We start from the raw sequence: 15,671 nt of genomic DNA, 5'->3' as shown, positions 1-15,671 counted from the left end.
CTGAACCTGCGGGATTACATCAGTGTGCTCAGGAACTAAAATTCTCCCGTTAGAGAACGGCGACGGGAGCAGAAAGCGTTTAAACAGTTTCAGTTACGGCTCTGGAATCGGAGACGACGCCGACTTTGACGTCTGCACGTCTAACAGCTCACGATCCAATTTTCAGCATGCACAAACGCCGCGACTCCTCACATACTCATGCTTGTTTAATCTGAGCTGTGTGAGCCGCGGTCACCTTACATCAGTGGCGGGGAACTCCAGGCCCAGAGAGCCGGAGTCCTGCAGGTTTCAGACGTGTCCTTGATCCATCACAGCTGATCTAAATGGCTGAATGACCTCCTCAACATGTCTTGAAGTTCTCCAGAGGCCTGGTCATGAAGTAATCACTGGATTCAGGTGATACCTAAAACCTGCAGGACACCTCGAGGCCTGGCGTTCTACACCTGTGTCTCATCTTTATTTTCGGGGTATCGGAGGTTTTCTGCTGCAGTCACAGCTCAGCCTGCGGGCTTTCACTCCCACTGCTGTGCTGCTTCAGATTGATCCGATTCCATGTTTAAAGGAGCCTTTATCTCTGATCGGGTTTGCTCGCTGAGCTCGTTTTTAACCGTTAATGGTTCATAACAGTGCTCTCACAACATCACCCGAGTCTGCAGCGCTCGCTGGGTTACAGGTGATGCTGTGCGTTTCTGGTTTCCAGTTTTAAGGTGAAATATTTTTATAGTGGCTTCATGAAATCAGTGAACTGTGCCGACATGCTCGGTGTGCGGTGTGGCTGAAAGAGTCGCTCTCTGCGAGGCGGCAGCGTCCATGCAGCAGCGGGGGGAGGGGCAGACTGTGAGGGTGTGAGGTCATGCTGTTACTGGCCAATCGGCAGTCTGTGCTTGTTAACGGCGTCAGTGAGGGAGTTAGCGGGTTCAGTGACAGGTCGCGCCGATCGTTAGTGTTTCCTGCGAGTCATCGAGCGGCACTTACGGTAGCTACTCTCACTATCGCTGGCGTTAGACGTCACGTGTTCTGGAATCACAACACAAACAGGACACGACAGGTCACATCGCCGTCCCACAATGCTTTGCCCCGAGCCGTGATCACGCAGGGGGACTCGAGGCGGCAGATCAATCACAGCAACAACCACCGTCCGACTCTTTTCAGCCCAATAATGGACACATTTAAAACATTTCCCAAACTTCCAGGAGTCTTCCCTGACCTCAGATCCAAATATAACTGCTTCACGTTCAAAGACTCGACTCTGAAAACTGGGCGATGTGGATAAAACCAGACTGTATATAAACGATGGAAGCAGCCACCGTGACATCATCCGTTTGCTTCGAGCAGAGCGATTTAGGCTGAACCAGGGAGGGAACTGAGGGACACGGCGCACTCAGTGGGCAGCGACTTCCCCTCCATCACCTTTTAAACATTTTACTTAGACCAAAATTAACTAAATAAATATCCCGTTTTTAACTCAGTAAGACTTAAAACTAAAGACTGAGACCACAAACTCACCAGGACAGCATCGCCCCCTGCTGGCCATTAAAAAGAACGCAGCTTTAAGACGCTTCCCTCCTTTATATACAGTCTGTGTTTTCAGCTCGCTGATGATCATATTCAGATAAGAAAATAAAATCAGATTTTTTCTGGGATATTAAACGTTTTCTTTAGATCGTCAGCTGGACAAACATCTGGAAACATCTGGAAACACCACCAAGACCTGAATACACACATTTTAAACTGTAATTTAACCAAAACTAAAAATGTTCCCTGGTTTATCGATCAGCCGTGTTTGTGGGCGGGTTTATTTCCCGATGACTGAGCGAGCGGCTCGGCTTCAGATCTGCTCGTGTCGGTCGCCGTGTTCAGCTTTTAGAGCTTCCTGTAACTTGTACACGTTTGCCATGAAACAGAAAAACAAAGGTCTCGTGAGAGATGAAGAGCGGAAACTCGTGGCCAGAGTGAAGAGCGCCGGCCTGAAGGATCCACGAGGGTCTGTGGTGAGGAAGAGGAGGGGGAGGGGTCTCAGACTCCACCAGGAACCATCATCAGACTCTTCAGTTTAGCGTCTTTTACGGCATTAAAACTAAACGCGCTGATCCGGGCCTGCCGACAGCAGCCTTCACTGACACTCGACACACTGACATAAGAAAAACTGAGATTTTATCTTCATGTTCTGGATGAAATATAACAAACTGATCCGGATCAGAGCTCCTGTCAGTCGGGAACTTTGAACCTGCTGGTTCTCTGTTACGTGTTTGACTGGTTTTTGTGGTTTTCTGAGTTTTATTTGATAGTTTTGGTCCCATATGCAGTTTTATGAACATCATTTAAAATCTGAATAATCACTTTGATCAAAGGCTGATCAGGAGTCGTTGATGCTTCGTCTGATTTTACTTCACAAAACAAACAAAATAAAGTCGTCTGCTCTAAAACACGAAGCTGCTTTTAATTCAAAACAAACAACCAGTAGAATAAACCTCAAATACAAATCGGGCGGCGTAAAGCTCCGCCCCCAGAGGTTTTAGGATGGAAGGATGCTCGTGCTCACAACTCATAAACTCGCTTGTAGAGCGAGCGGCGTCTGTACGCTCTGGTTATTTAGTGGAGCTCTCGGGAGGACACTGGTGGAGACCGAAGAGGCTGATGGGAGTTTTGGGGGAGGGGGTGTTGGGGAGAGACTTACTGTGTCCTTTGGACAGCACGTCCTCGCTGTTGTCCTGCAGCAGCAGAGCCGAGTGAAGGAAGGAGGGAAAACAACCACAGACACAGTTACTGACAGAGCGACAGACTGAGAGAGCAGAGGGAACGCCGCCGGGGCGCCGCTGCAGGGCGGCCATGTTGGCTCTGGTTTCAGGTTTTAGAAACGGCTTCTAATCAGATCGCACGACCGCGGCCACGCCCTGCAGCGGTGACGACCAGCGCGCGCTCAGCACGCCGTCGCCACCTGATCTCTCTTCCTGTCGCCGGCCAACCTCCTTTCAGACCGCCCGCCCCGCTTCCCCGCGCTTGTACTTACGGTCGACATCGCTGGTCTCCTGCTCGCTCGCCTCTTTGCTCTTGTAGAACGGAAACTTTCGGGAAAAGAGGTTCTTTTTACGCTTGTCATTGAGAGACTGCTGAGGAAGAGGAGGAGGAGGGGTGATGGAGTAAAACAAAAACAGAGGAGGAAGAGAGGGAGATGAGGGGGTGTGATGGGTGTCTGAGTCTGCGTCTGACCGGCTCACAGTTTCAACATTAAACACAAAAATCACAAAGTTTAAACTAAAACACTCGGACACAGAGGCCCCGACCCTGAACGCAACCTGCTCTGACGCCCCGCTTCACACGCCGACAGTGAAGGCAGCGTCGGTCGGAGAGGAGGAGGAGGATGAAGGTGAACATGCTGACGACATGCAGAGACACAGCAGCGACAAGCTGGGAGAAGCCGTTTGGTTATTTCGGCGAATCGGCTCGAAGATGGTGCTGATGCGATGCCTTCAAGTGCATCAGGAAAAGTCGTTCCACAGAGCATTTATGTTCCTTCGTGTAGCACTGAGGAAACACTGGTGCTACAAACCCCAGGATTACAAACGTCCCGCGGGTCGGGCTCAGAGGCCTTCTCAGCTTTACGTGGTTTCTTCATTTGGACTTCTGAAGCTTAAATTTAGCTTCAAGCTTTTGCATTTCGTTTGTCTTGAAGTGTAAATGAAAGCGTGACGTCACCAGTCAGGCTGTAAAGGTTACTGTGGGGTTAACACTGATATTTAAAATAAACTCATCCAGATGTGAGGCTATAACAAAACGATATCGGCTGATGTCATGGCAACCAACCAACAAATATTAGGTTTATTTAAAAAGCGCCGGCAGCTGCAGTCGTCTGAGTCCGGCATCCACCTTCTTTCAGCTCCATTGTTGGTCTCCACCACCTCATGGCTGCAAATATTGATTAGTTGAGGCTACGAACGCTAAACCTACATTTATGTATAAATAGAAGCCAAACACAGAACAGAGTCGTGTCCCTTTTCCTTTAACCGTCTGTTACTATGGTACTATGGTACTAAAAAGGTCTGTGTTCAAGTTATTGATTAGTTCAACTATAAATGGGTTTAATGGCTCAACGAGAAGAACAAGCAGACATTTGAACCGCTGCGTGTCGTTCATCAGCAGGAGGCGGGACCTGTGACATCATTAGCTCACATGCTGCACTTTGATGTTACAGAGCAGGAGACGGAAAACAGGGTGAGGAGGGTGAGTGGTGAGGAGGAGGAGGAAGGTTTGAGAGCAGCAGACGTCAATGTCAAGCGTTTCGCGAAGAGGCGGGGAGCAGACCGCGGGCACCATGCACGTTCTACGGTTTGCCTCCCCGCCCTCAGTCTGCCGTGTTAGCGTGGCGGCTGGCGAGCAACGCCGTGGAGACACGTATTAAAGCGGCACACGGTTTAAAGGTGGCGGGGGAGGGAGGGGGAGGCGCTGCTGCGATTTGGTGAAGAAGAAGAAACGCCTCAGAGATCGTCATGCTGTTAAACGGCCGGCTGCTTCAACATTAGTCAAACACTCATTAGTAGGTGGAGATCAGGTGGCTGTGGCTCAAACACACAGAGGTCACATGATGCACACAGCTGGCGCCAAACACCTGAAACGTGTCATCAACCAGCTCAGAATCAGCCGACTTTATTCAAACACGTTTCACCTTCACACGAATGAATCTGGTGCAGTTTAAAGTGCGACACGCCGACGCTCGGGGAAGGTCAGAAAAACAAGCACCCGTCACACTCGAGGTGGCGGGCGCCGCGGGCAGCCATTTCCCTCACTGCCGGGTTTCAAAAAAGGCGGGCGGTGCAGACGGACTTATCCAGTAACGTCCGGTAACTGATGAAAACCCTAAAACCGAGTCGTTAGCTAACAGACTGAAGTCTGTCACAACGGCCCAAACACGCGTGCACTTCAACCGCCTGTACGAAGGTAACACCGCGCATGGCTTCACTAACCTGCACGTTACACGTCACTGCGGGGAAAATAAATAAAGTCGGCTGATCCTGAGAGCATCAGATGGGACGAGTCACTGAAGTCTAAACAAGTCCGACTCGTTCTATCAGGTCGAGTCTGGAAAACTGAGCATCTTTAAAGACGCAGAAATCAAACAGACAATAAAAGCAATAAAAAAATGTTTTACAGCTTAAATACAAAGAACAGAAAAACGTCTTTGTGTGTAAATAAAGTCGCGTTACTGGAACTAAAACACGTTTCTGACTCCAGGGACCGTCTACGCCGTCACTCACCCCTCTGTCCCGAGACTTGGCGTTAAACTTCACCGTCTTTAACCTCGCCCTCTCCTTCTTCTCCACCCTGTGGGAAAGGTCAAAGGTCAGCAGAGATCACAAGGGAACCAGACTTTATGCATGAATCTGTCAGATACTCGCGATGAGCTCCGCCTCAGAGCTCGAGGGCAAATCGAGTGAGTCGGCAGCTTGCCGCCACTCCGCGAGCGTTCCTCCAGAAACTGGAAGGTTTTGCCTTTCGAGTCTCTGACGACATCCTGACCTTACAGTCTAACTCTGCCTTTACCCTCGGAGGTCACCTGGTAAATGTTCAGAGCGTCACTGTGAAGCTCTCGTTCGTCGCAGTGACACCTGTACAGGTGCGACCCGGATGTTTGTTTAAATAAAGTTACAAACTCCAGCCAAACGTCCTCTCGAGCTCTGAATCCTGATTGGTGGAGCAGATGTAACTGGGACTGACCGTCTCTTGCTGGGGATGACCCCCACCTCCTCCACCTCTCCCTGTGCCGTCAGCTGCCTCGCCTGCCACCACTCGTCGTCGGAGGCGTTCACCACGTGAAGGATGTCTCCGAACTTAAAGTTCAGGCCCTGACTCGGCAGACCGGAGTCTCTCGTCTTATCGTAGTCGAACAGAGCTCTAAAACACGAACGACAAACAAACCGATTAAAAACAGAACACAGGACGTCAGCACGCGAGCGCCTTCCACGCTTTAGGCCTACCTGACGTACAACGACCTCTTCTGACTCGTCCGCAGAGACCCAGAGCCCGAGCTGATGCTGCTGTTCATCATCTGCTCCCTCAGGTCGTGGATCTTTGCCTCAAACCGGCTGTACTCTGAGCGGACACAGAGGCCATCCAGGGGTCAGAGGTCACAGGAAATTACAGAAACACGTTAGAGTCTCTACAGAAGATTTTTATGAAGCCAAACAGAATCTGAAACTTTTTAAACTGGACTGTTTCTCTGGTAAAATCAGAGATAACTGCTGGTTTCAGTTTCCCACAGAGATCAGAGCTGAAACATCTGTGAACAGCTGGATTAATAATCAATCATTTTAAAGTGAAAATAATCAAACAGCCAAATATTCTGATACCAGCTGCTAAATGCAGAGGATTTGTTCCCTTTCCTGCTCACACCCGACTGTAAATATACTTAAATGTAGTTATTTTTATTTAAGCTGCTGCTGGAGTCATGTGATCCTGCAGGTGCGTGCTGCTGTCCCACCTTCTGGTCTGTAGTGGGCGACGATGGTCACTGTCTGCCCGGCGTTCTTCAGGGCGGCGGCCGCCTGTTCGTGGGTGGCGTTACGGAGGTCCACGCCGTTCACCTGAAAACACAAAAACAATGTCAGACGCGGAACGACGACTCAATCGGGGAAACGAGCGGCTCAGTCTGATCCAGCACTTCTCTAAAGGTGCAGCTTTTAATTTGAAAGTCAACCGCGTGTTTGCCTGCGTGTGGCGAGCGACCGGCAGCGACTCATCACTGACTCAGACAGACACTCTGGTTTAAGTTGTTGATCTCAGAGTTTAATGCGTTGTTACGTACGGAGACGAGTCGGTCTCCTTTCCTCAGCTCTCCGCTGAGGTCAGCAGGTCCTCCGGCGAGGATGAAGGAGATGAAGATCCCCTCGCCGTCCTCCCCGCCCACGATGTTGAAGCCTAGTCCCGTCGCTCCTCTGTGAAGCACCACCTTCCTCGGCTCCCTGCAGGAAAAAAAGCACTGCAGCCGTCAATCATCTGAAGTCATGTGAGCAGGGTCCCACTCAGACTCTGCAGGTGTGTGTTATGACGGGAGGGTGGAGGGTGTAACTGCAGGTGTGCACCAGCAGAGGGCGCAGCAGCTGTGGTTCAGCTACAAAAACACTGAAACGTTTCAGTGCAGGCGTGCGCGTGCACAGTGTTTCTGTTCTCACCGGGTGACGTCGTCGTCTCCCAGCGTGCTCTTCGGGGTCGGGGAGTAACGCCCCGAGGATGCTGGCGGAGGGACGGGCTGACCCAGGAAGTTGGGGGGGCTGATATGGTTCTCCATGCGCTGGGAGTACGCTGGAAGAGAAAGAGAGAAGACCACTAAAACCAGTCTGATCACAGCCGCTGTGTGTCTGACGCTGAGCTGCTGCATCTGCTTGCCTGTCCGGCCCCTGTAACCACCTGATTGGCCGAGGCCGGCAGCCGTCGAGGGGGGTCGTAAACGACACCGGTGAGCGAGAAACAACCACCTCCCAACTCAACCCTGTCACATTTCTGCTGAGGATCAGCTGTAACCGCAGCATCAGAGCGATGACAGAGACGACGAACACGCAGTCAGTTTATTATGATCTGTGACAGCAGCACCGAGAGGATGAAACCTGAAAATAGTTTCCATTCGTCTCCATTTTTAAAAACATTTGAAAGTTTGATGTTCGTCTGATCGGAAACTGTTCTCTCTACGAACAGGACACTCCCCCGGAGACTTAAGGTTAAACAAATAACGTCCCTGCATAATTAACAGAGCGATGGTTTTCCTGCCACTGCAGGAGACGAAGGGCGTCGTTGGTCCACGACTCGGTTTAGACACAAACTCAGAAGCTGAACAGCTGATCGACTGTGGCCCAAACTTCAGATATAATCATAGCTGTCAGCACAAGGCTGTAGGAAGCACTCGGTTTTAGGGAGTCTGTGTTTCACATGGATGAGTTGAGGCACCTGGTGGCGTTTGTGAGAGCCGAGCTGCCAAACATCGTTCTTCCGCGACTCGGGATCGGATATTTTGTGCTCGTTCCTCGTTTGGCTTCAAACCAGCACCAGCCTGCTCGGCTCAGAGTCTGTGTTAGATTTAAGGATGTCAACTCATGATGATTACTCAGATTATAACGTGCAACACTTCCTGCAGCCTCCGTGTCTTCCTGTGCGTTCCCATCAGTCTCTCCTCGGCTCCGGATCCTCCACAGCTGCTTGGAGCTCCTCGGTCTCTATAGCCGAGGAGCCTGACGCGCAGCATCTCTGAGGGGTGTTTCCTTCTTTGGCATCTCCTCAACAGCTCGGTGCCAGCTTCGAGTCTCCGGGATGCAGGTTTGTCCTGCAGTATTACAGTTTCAGAGCGCTTCCTGTAATTTGCAGCGAAGTGAGAGATGTAAAAACAAGGTTCAGAGATGGGCCGTCTTCATCCCTGCTAAAGCTGCCGGTTCAGAGAGAAATGTTTTAAAGGAACCGGCCTCGTCTGCACTTTGAGGCGTGTCGTTTGACGAATCCCCGCCCCACTTGATCATCAGAGACTGCGGCGGTCCACACCGGCTCAGGGTCGGATGTCATCCTGACCACATGAGCCAGGACCTTCTAATCTGCTCGACGTCAGAGCAAAAATCCACCGCAGTGTTCAAGACAAACCAACAAGCCTTCAGCCGGGACTCCAGAAAACCGACAATCACACAGGGAAACCTTTAACTCAAAACCAGGTCAGCTGATTTATGTGAGACCTCATTTATCTGGAAGATCTTAAAACGGAAAACAATTCAGGATAAAAAGTCCAGGGAAGTTTTCAACTATGGGTTTTCCAACTGTTTCTGGAAGCCCGAACCCAGAACAAACTGAAACGCGACCGCAGCATCAAAACGTTTCCCTCTTCAGCTGCAAACACAGAAGCAAACTTTAGTGGTGAGGTCACAGGTGTGTGTGTTTGCACTCACAGTTGGTGAGGTCGGGCGGAGCGAAGCTGTCGTTCATGAAGACACTGTTGGGTTTAGCCACTTTCAAGTAGACCACGTCGGGAGTGTTTTTCAAGGCAGTGACGGCGTGTTCGTGGCTCACCTCCTCCAGGCAGGAGCTGTTCACCTGAACGCGGACACACCAAGAGAGGAGCGGTCAGACACGCCTGTGCTTTTATTCTGAAGGTCTGCTGTTTGGTAGTTTGTGGTGAGGTGCGCCTGCACCGCAGATTCAGCGCGTCTTCCCTTAATGAAACATTTTATACGTTTATAATTATAAAATGTTATAAGGGTGAAACTTTATCTTATTGTTAAAACCTCAGAAATATTCATGGTGCTCGTTCTTCACCGTCTACTCAGCAACTTCCTGTTTTTACTGCAGATCTAAAACTTTATTTGTTCGTTAGCACTGAAACCTGTTTCTACTATTTATACACGTGTTGGTTGTTTATCAGAAATATTTTACTTTATTTTAATTTATTTTATTAACTCGCTGACCTTTAACCTGCTTTTATTATATTTAACTTTTATTAGTCTAATTTTTTTCCTTTTTTAAAATAATGTAATTTGTTTGTTTTATTTTTATTATTTAAATCAGGCTTTATTGGTTTTAATTAACATTAACAGTTCTTTTTGGTTTATTGATTATTTAAAAGGTTTTAATTAAAATTTTTTTTAAATATTTTATTTATTTTATGTTAACTTCCAGCTCTTTCCTTTAATCTGCCCATTTTCTGTTTTTATTGTTATTTTAATTAATTTCTAATTGTGCTTCTTTTTTCAAATACAGTATTCTGTCTTGTGTGTCTATTGATTTTTTTTTACGGGTCTATTTTTGTTTTTTATTTATATTTTTCTACTTTTAGTCGTCTTTACTTCTATTATTTCTTTCCTGCAGTTACTTCATGTCATAAGTTTAAGTTTGTCTTAATTATTATTTCAAATTTTACTGGTTTCAAATTTGAGTCTTTATTAGGTCTCATAAATAATCTCATCAGAGCTTTTCTTAATTATTTTATTGCACTGAATGTTTGTAACTCTGTTTGACTTTCTCGTGTTTACTCTTTTAGTTTGTAGCCGTGGTGTAAATAAATAATTCGTCTGATGTGATTTCTCGTGTTTGATCCTTACAGCCAGCAGTTTGTCTCCAATCTGCAGCCGCCCGTCTTTATGAGCCGCTCCGCCTTCGATGATCTTGGTGACGTAGATGCTGTTGTCGCCGGGGATGTGCTGGTTCCCCACGCCGCCCGCTATACTGAAGCCGAGACCTGCAACACAAAGAACCAGAAGGAGGGTGCAGGGTGATCAGACGGGAAAAGCATTCTGGGTAAAAACCCTCAAACTCTGGAGTCTAGCTCCGACGCCTGAGCGTCCTTCACAGGGACAAACTTTAAATAACAACCACCCCACGAAACGCGCCGCTGCTGGTTTAACACGGGAACGAATCAGGACACATAAATGCACAGAAGCATATTTCAGGATGTTTCCGTGGAAACCGAGGCTTTGTTCTTGAGCCGGGCTCCTCGTCTGAATAATCATGAGGCCCGCGGGGATTTCACTAAAGCTCCTCAGCAAGCGGAGACAATCCAGCAACACGGCCGGCACACATCCACGCCATCTGCGCAGAGCTGCAGCCGTGAGCCAAAACATTAGGAACACTCACAGGTTTAATAATGAGCCTGCGCTCAGACAGGGCGCCGGATCTGAGCGCAGGCACAGTTTAAGCCTTCACGCTACCTTTGGGTCCTTTCACCAGCTTGATCTCCATCACTTTCTCCGAGACGGGTTTCCTCCTGCGGACGTAGAGTCGGACCAGAGATCCCGCCTCCTTCAGCGCCTCCACGGCTCGGCTGTGGGTCACGTCCCGAACATCCACCTCGTTGACTCTCAGGATGACGTCATTGACCCTGAAACAGAGCGTGAACACCGCGCTGTCAGTCAGGTCACCTGCTTCAATAGAAACTGATGATGTCACAGCTTTTCTTTCATTTATTGGAGCTAAAGCAGGAAGTAGAGTCAAACTACGGATCCAAACTTACAAACAGTTTAAAGGAAACCTGAGACCGTACTCTTCGTCCTCATCATCATCACCTGGATCAGGTGTGACAGACTTTCTGCATTATGAATGAGCCATGAAAGGCTGCAGGGCACAGCGGGGGTCCGGCTGTGAGGACACCACCACGCAGACCGAGGGACAGAGGTCCTTCTCTCTCTACATGTTTTTATACGAGGCTGAATCCGTCAGGCCAGCTTCAAGCTGAGCCGGTAAAAAGTGAAAGCTCATAAAGTTTGTGATCTTAGAAAGGTTAGTGTTAGAAACCTGTGTGAGTTACACGTTGTTCCCTCTGTCCCACTAACTGCTCCCTGATCAGCTTAACAGCCTGTCCTCCACAGCAGCTACGCTCTAAAGCAGCAGCCTGGAAGGAACTGCTGCAAAGCATTCTGGGTGTTGTAGGAGATGCTGTTTTTCAGTTTAAAAGAAAATCTGAGCCCTCCTCTAATGAGGTGACAGAGGGATCAAAAATAGAAGGAGCCGCTCAGACATCAGTCACACCTCCTTCACCAACCAACAGTTTCCTGCTGCCTCACCTGAGCCGTCCATCCTGCGCCGCCGCTCCTCCAGGGATCACCTTGGTGATGAAGATGCTGGGGTCTTCACCGATGTGAGGGTTGTCGGTGCCGCCTGCGATGCTGAAGCCCAGCCCCGAGTTTCCCTGGAAACCACAGTGATCACAGTAGTAATGATAACGATCCGAGTCTGTGAGCATGCTCAGGATTCACACTTCCTGCCAGCGTTTCACAATAAAAGCCTTCCAGGTGAGCGACGATGCTGCTGAGCAGTGACGACTGAAGTTTGACGCCGTGTTGGAAAACCTCGAACCGCAGCCAAGAGGAGCAGAAGTGACAGCTGGAACAACGAAGCATGAACACGTCTGCAGGTACCGCTACGCGAATCCCCCGGCACGAGTTTGCACCAATCAGATAACGTCAGCAAACATCCAGAACCCGAGAGCGTGCACCGGCTCCGAGGCGCTGTTAAACATTTTGTTTTTACCTTCACTGGTTCAAATACACTGCTGTAATTACCCAGCATGCCGTTCTGCACTGAACTTTTATAAATGTGCAGTTATTGTGTAGAATGGCTGGTTCCTGCCGCGGTGGGCGTCCGGCGTGTCCACTGCTGTGGACGGGCATCAGATTCAGTTTGTGTCATGTGTGGAAACATTTTGGTTGTGATGATAAAAACAACACGAGGCCGGTTAGACCGCAGACAGAACGACAGGCAGACCCTGTGAGACTTTTTTAAAGCTGTGCTAATAATTTGCACTTAAAGGAGCAAAATTAGGACAAGAACAAAAGGAGGAAGACGGTAACAATGTGGAGGATAATACCAGAGGCAGCGAGGAGGATTAAAACAGAGCTGATTAAAGAGAAACTGTTTGTGTGAGAGGATCAGAAACTTTTGCTTTGTTTAACAGAATCTGGTTCATTCGTTACGTCCTCGTTTCCCCCGAAATCTCAGACGGTCGGGAGGTTTGGTGCAGGCAGCGGAGGTCCATGAAAGCAGCGCCTCAAAGTCAAACAGAGAGCATCAGACGGCAGGTCGCCCGTCCTGCGAGTCATAGACCGCGGCTCGTTTATGTGGCTCGTAAAGACGCGACGGAGTTACGGCGGCTCTCGCGGCGAGCAGCACGGCCGTCACTCACAGGGAAGTAAACAGTAAAGGCAGCTTACCCGCTCCAGCGTGATCTCCTCGTACTCATAATCAGCCTCCGTCCCGTTCACCTGCAAACACACACACAGGTATCAGCTCACCTGTCGGCTCCTCCCAGCAGCAGTTTATAGGAAGCAAACACGTTAGTAGAACACAGACTCTACTGTACTTCATTAGAAACACTTCACTGAGTCCAGGGTTCAACTGAGCCTCCTCCTGCTCCTCAGGCTCACGTCTAACCTCGGAGAACTGAAGAGTTTTTATTTCCTCCTCTTAAGCCTGAAGTTCAAGGTTCGTGCGATGCAGCCGTCTGCCCACAGCTCCTGCAGGCTCCACTCACCGACTCTGATCTAACACATTTCCTTTAAACCGTCCAATTAACAGAAACGTGCTGCAGCACTGAACTCTGAACTGATGTGGGGAGAGGAGAGCGAAGCAGATGCTTCTTCAAATATTTCTCCCCGTCAGGTGAAACTGAAGCGACGCCGTGCTGACAGCGGCCGGAGTCCACGGGAGGCAAACATCAATTTAATAAAGACGGGTCCAGTGCTAGGCAGGTGAGGCTGCAGCTGGACCGACGGTGAAGATGGAGTTACCAAACATCTGCAGATCCACAGAGTCCTGCATCCTAGCCATTGTCTGTGGATCTACCCACCCACCTATCCACCCATGACTCCATCTTTATCCATAAAATCATCAACACAGGTATCGTGCCTTCATGCATCTGTCATCATCTTCCAATCTATCCATCACTCATGCATCCATTCAGAAATGAGCAGCACTCACGTATGGAGGTGTGTCCAGGCTGTCTGCGTTGACCACCACAGGCGGAGGATTGGCCTGCAGAGACGAGGAGACACGTCAGAACATCACAGAGGAAAAACATCTCCACCCTACAAACACCCTCACAATAAAGAAACCCCCCTGAACCTCCACCCCTCCGATCACACCCCACGCTGCGCCCGGGTCGGCCACCGCGCAGCTGCTAAAAGACTAACTCTCCTCATGATGCTAAAACGGGAAGCCCGAGGATTTGAGCACAGATTAGCGAGCACGAGCGGTACGTACATGGTGGCGCTTCACGCTGCAGAAGATGCAGTTCTGAAGCATGAAGCCTTAAATGAAGAAACAAATCAAGAAAATCAATCAAATCCAGTCGTGCAGGAGGGGAGAAGCTGCTCCTTCACCTCGTCTTCCTCGTCTACTCTGACTCTCGCTCGCTCGCCCGGGAGGAGCCAGATGGGCTCTGAAAAGTCAAACGGGGGGAGCGTGGCATTCCTCCCGCTGTTTCTATCTCTAATCTGCTCACTTCATCAGCGCCACAGCTGGACGGCCGACACTGAAAACCGAACTCGACAGAAAGCCGCAGAGCCAAATGAGCGAGGAGGGAAGTGAGGATGGAAGGAGGGAGGGATGGAGGGATCGAGCAGAGAAGAAGGAGAGGAGGAAAGTCAAAAAGGAACAAAAAAAGGAGACCTGTGACGTTGGAGGGATGGCGGTGGTCTCGGCTGGGATTGGCAAGATTGGGATCACGGGGATTATGGGTGAGGAAGGCGGGGCGGCCTCAGCCTGCTGAACAATAGCATGGTGAGGGGTCAAAGGTTAGACACAGATGAACAGCCGGTGAAGGAGGAGGAGAGGATGTATATGTGTATGTGCATGCTGACTGATAGGGGGTGTTCGTTTAGGTCGAGCCGAGGTGCCAGATGGGAGGAGTTTGACAGAGAAGGACCGCCAAGTGTCAGAGAGGTCGGCCAATCACAGGAGGTCACTGTGTGAGTGACACCTGACGATCCTGATGTGTCAAACTCGCCCATCTGCTGTTCTGAGGATTAAAGCCATCTCTCGTGTGTGTGTGTGTGTGTGTGTGTGTGTGTGTGTGTGTGTGTGTGTGTGTGTGTGTGTGTGTGTGTGTGTGTGGGGTAAATCCTCAGTCCCTCGGTACAGCTTCAGCAGGGGGCCGATGTCCTTTATGTCATTACTGAAAAGCAGCGGATATTTCAATCTGGGAGCTTTAACCCCGACAGCCAGTGATGACATTGGCACAGACCCTCAAAGGTCAAAGGTCACAGCTGTATCTGCGACCTCACGTCCGAGTTTCTACTGACGCTAAAGAAGCGCTCAAACCGCACACCCACATGTTCACCATGACGTCACTGATCGTTTCACCTTCAACTCCCAAAAATCAAACGAAGAGCTCGAGGACCGATTTCATTCAGCTCCAATAACACGATCAGCTGGCAGGTTTACAAGTAAATATCTGCAAACAACGTTAAATAAATGTACCTGAACACGGCACAGCTGCCAAATTAAGACACGCCTCTTTGCTCCACATTAAAACTACGATAGCATCGTCCTCGCTGCTGTCGAGTTTCAGCTCCGACTCAGTCTGGCGACACTTTTTGCTGAACGCGTTTCTATTGTGGTTCTATTGTTCTCACAATGCTGTCGAGCGTAACCAGCGTCGCCTTCAGGCCGTGTTTTTCACTCCACAGCAGCCTCTTCATTTCATGATGGGCCCACTCGGCGTTTGATTCAAAGGTGAACTTGGTAACTGGTTTTAGTGGAAACATCATCACTGGTCTGAACGAGCCAGCAGCTGGCCAATCACATGCTGCGTATTAGACGTCAGACGTCTCGTTGCAATGCTACGTGCTGCTGGGGAACTACAGCATCTGACGGATGTGTTTTTGACCTGAACACTGCAGAACAAGCTAACTTTAACTAGCACCAGCGCTCCCCGACAGCAGCAGCCTCCGCACAATCTGCCCATGAACGCCACACCGGCAGCAGCTCCACTCGTTTGTTTCAGCTCGAGAAACAAACAGCCTTTAAAAGAGTGGATCGTCTTTCTACTGCAGCCATGCTGCTGTTTATTCATCTACTAAGAATGAAAATACACAAAATAAAACCTTTGTAAACTGTTCAGACACAACCCATAAATGTGTGTGATGCACGTGAATTAAATGAATTAAAAAAGGATTTTTTAGATCTTTTTTCTGTTTCCTGTTTCAGTCAAAGAT

The 15,671-nt window shown here is 49.5% G+C and overlaps 1 protein-coding gene across 12 annotated transcripts in view; it reads right to left on the bottom strand.

Annotated features, from left to right (window-relative positions):
* dlg1b (discs large MAGUK scaffold protein 1b) overlaps window positions 1-15,671 on the bottom strand; it is a 100,311-nt gene that overhangs the window by 3,160 nt on the left and 81,480 nt on the right. For 4 of the 12 annotated variants that reach the window (XM_080907656.1, XM_080907665.1, XM_080907657.1 and 1 more), the window contains 15 exons: window positions 14,125-14,220; window positions 13,435-13,488; window positions 12,669-12,719; window positions 11,523-11,647; window positions 10,671-10,840; window positions 10,065-10,201; window positions 8,916-9,060; window positions 7,167-7,296; window positions 6,800-6,956; window positions 6,476-6,578; window positions 5,973-6,087; window positions 5,713-5,889; window positions 5,253-5,319; window positions 3,011-3,110; window positions 976-1,017 (listed from right to left, as the gene is read on the bottom strand). In XM_080907656.1, coding sequence (XP_080763782.1) covers window positions 976-1,017; window positions 3,011-3,110; window positions 5,253-5,319; window positions 5,713-5,889; window positions 5,973-6,087; window positions 6,476-6,578; window positions 6,800-6,956; window positions 7,167-7,296; window positions 8,916-9,060; window positions 10,065-10,201; window positions 10,671-10,840; window positions 11,523-11,647; window positions 12,669-12,719; window positions 13,435-13,488; window positions 14,125-14,220 — 1,669 coding nt within the window. Of the gene's footprint in view, window positions 1-975; window positions 1,018-2,677; window positions 2,712-3,010; window positions 3,111-5,252; window positions 5,320-5,712; window positions 5,890-5,972; window positions 6,088-6,475; window positions 6,579-6,799; window positions 6,957-7,166; window positions 7,297-8,915; window positions 9,061-10,064; window positions 10,202-10,670; window positions 10,841-11,522; window positions 11,648-12,668; window positions 12,720-13,434; window positions 13,489-14,124; window positions 14,221-15,671 lie in introns of all 12 variants that reach the window. The other 8 variants (XM_080907660.1, XM_080907667.1, XM_080907663.1 and 5 more) reach the window with 6 other exon arrangements.

This window comes from Rhamphochromis sp. 'chilingali', assembly GCF_963969265.1.
Source record: "Rhamphochromis sp. 'chilingali' genome assembly, chromosome: 16".
NCBI classification, from domain to species: Eukaryota; Metazoa; Chordata; class Actinopteri; order Cichliformes; family Cichlidae; genus Rhamphochromis; species Rhamphochromis sp. 'chilingali'.
Note: the sequence above shows the minus strand (reverse complement) of the source record. Positions and strands in the feature narration are given on the sequence as shown.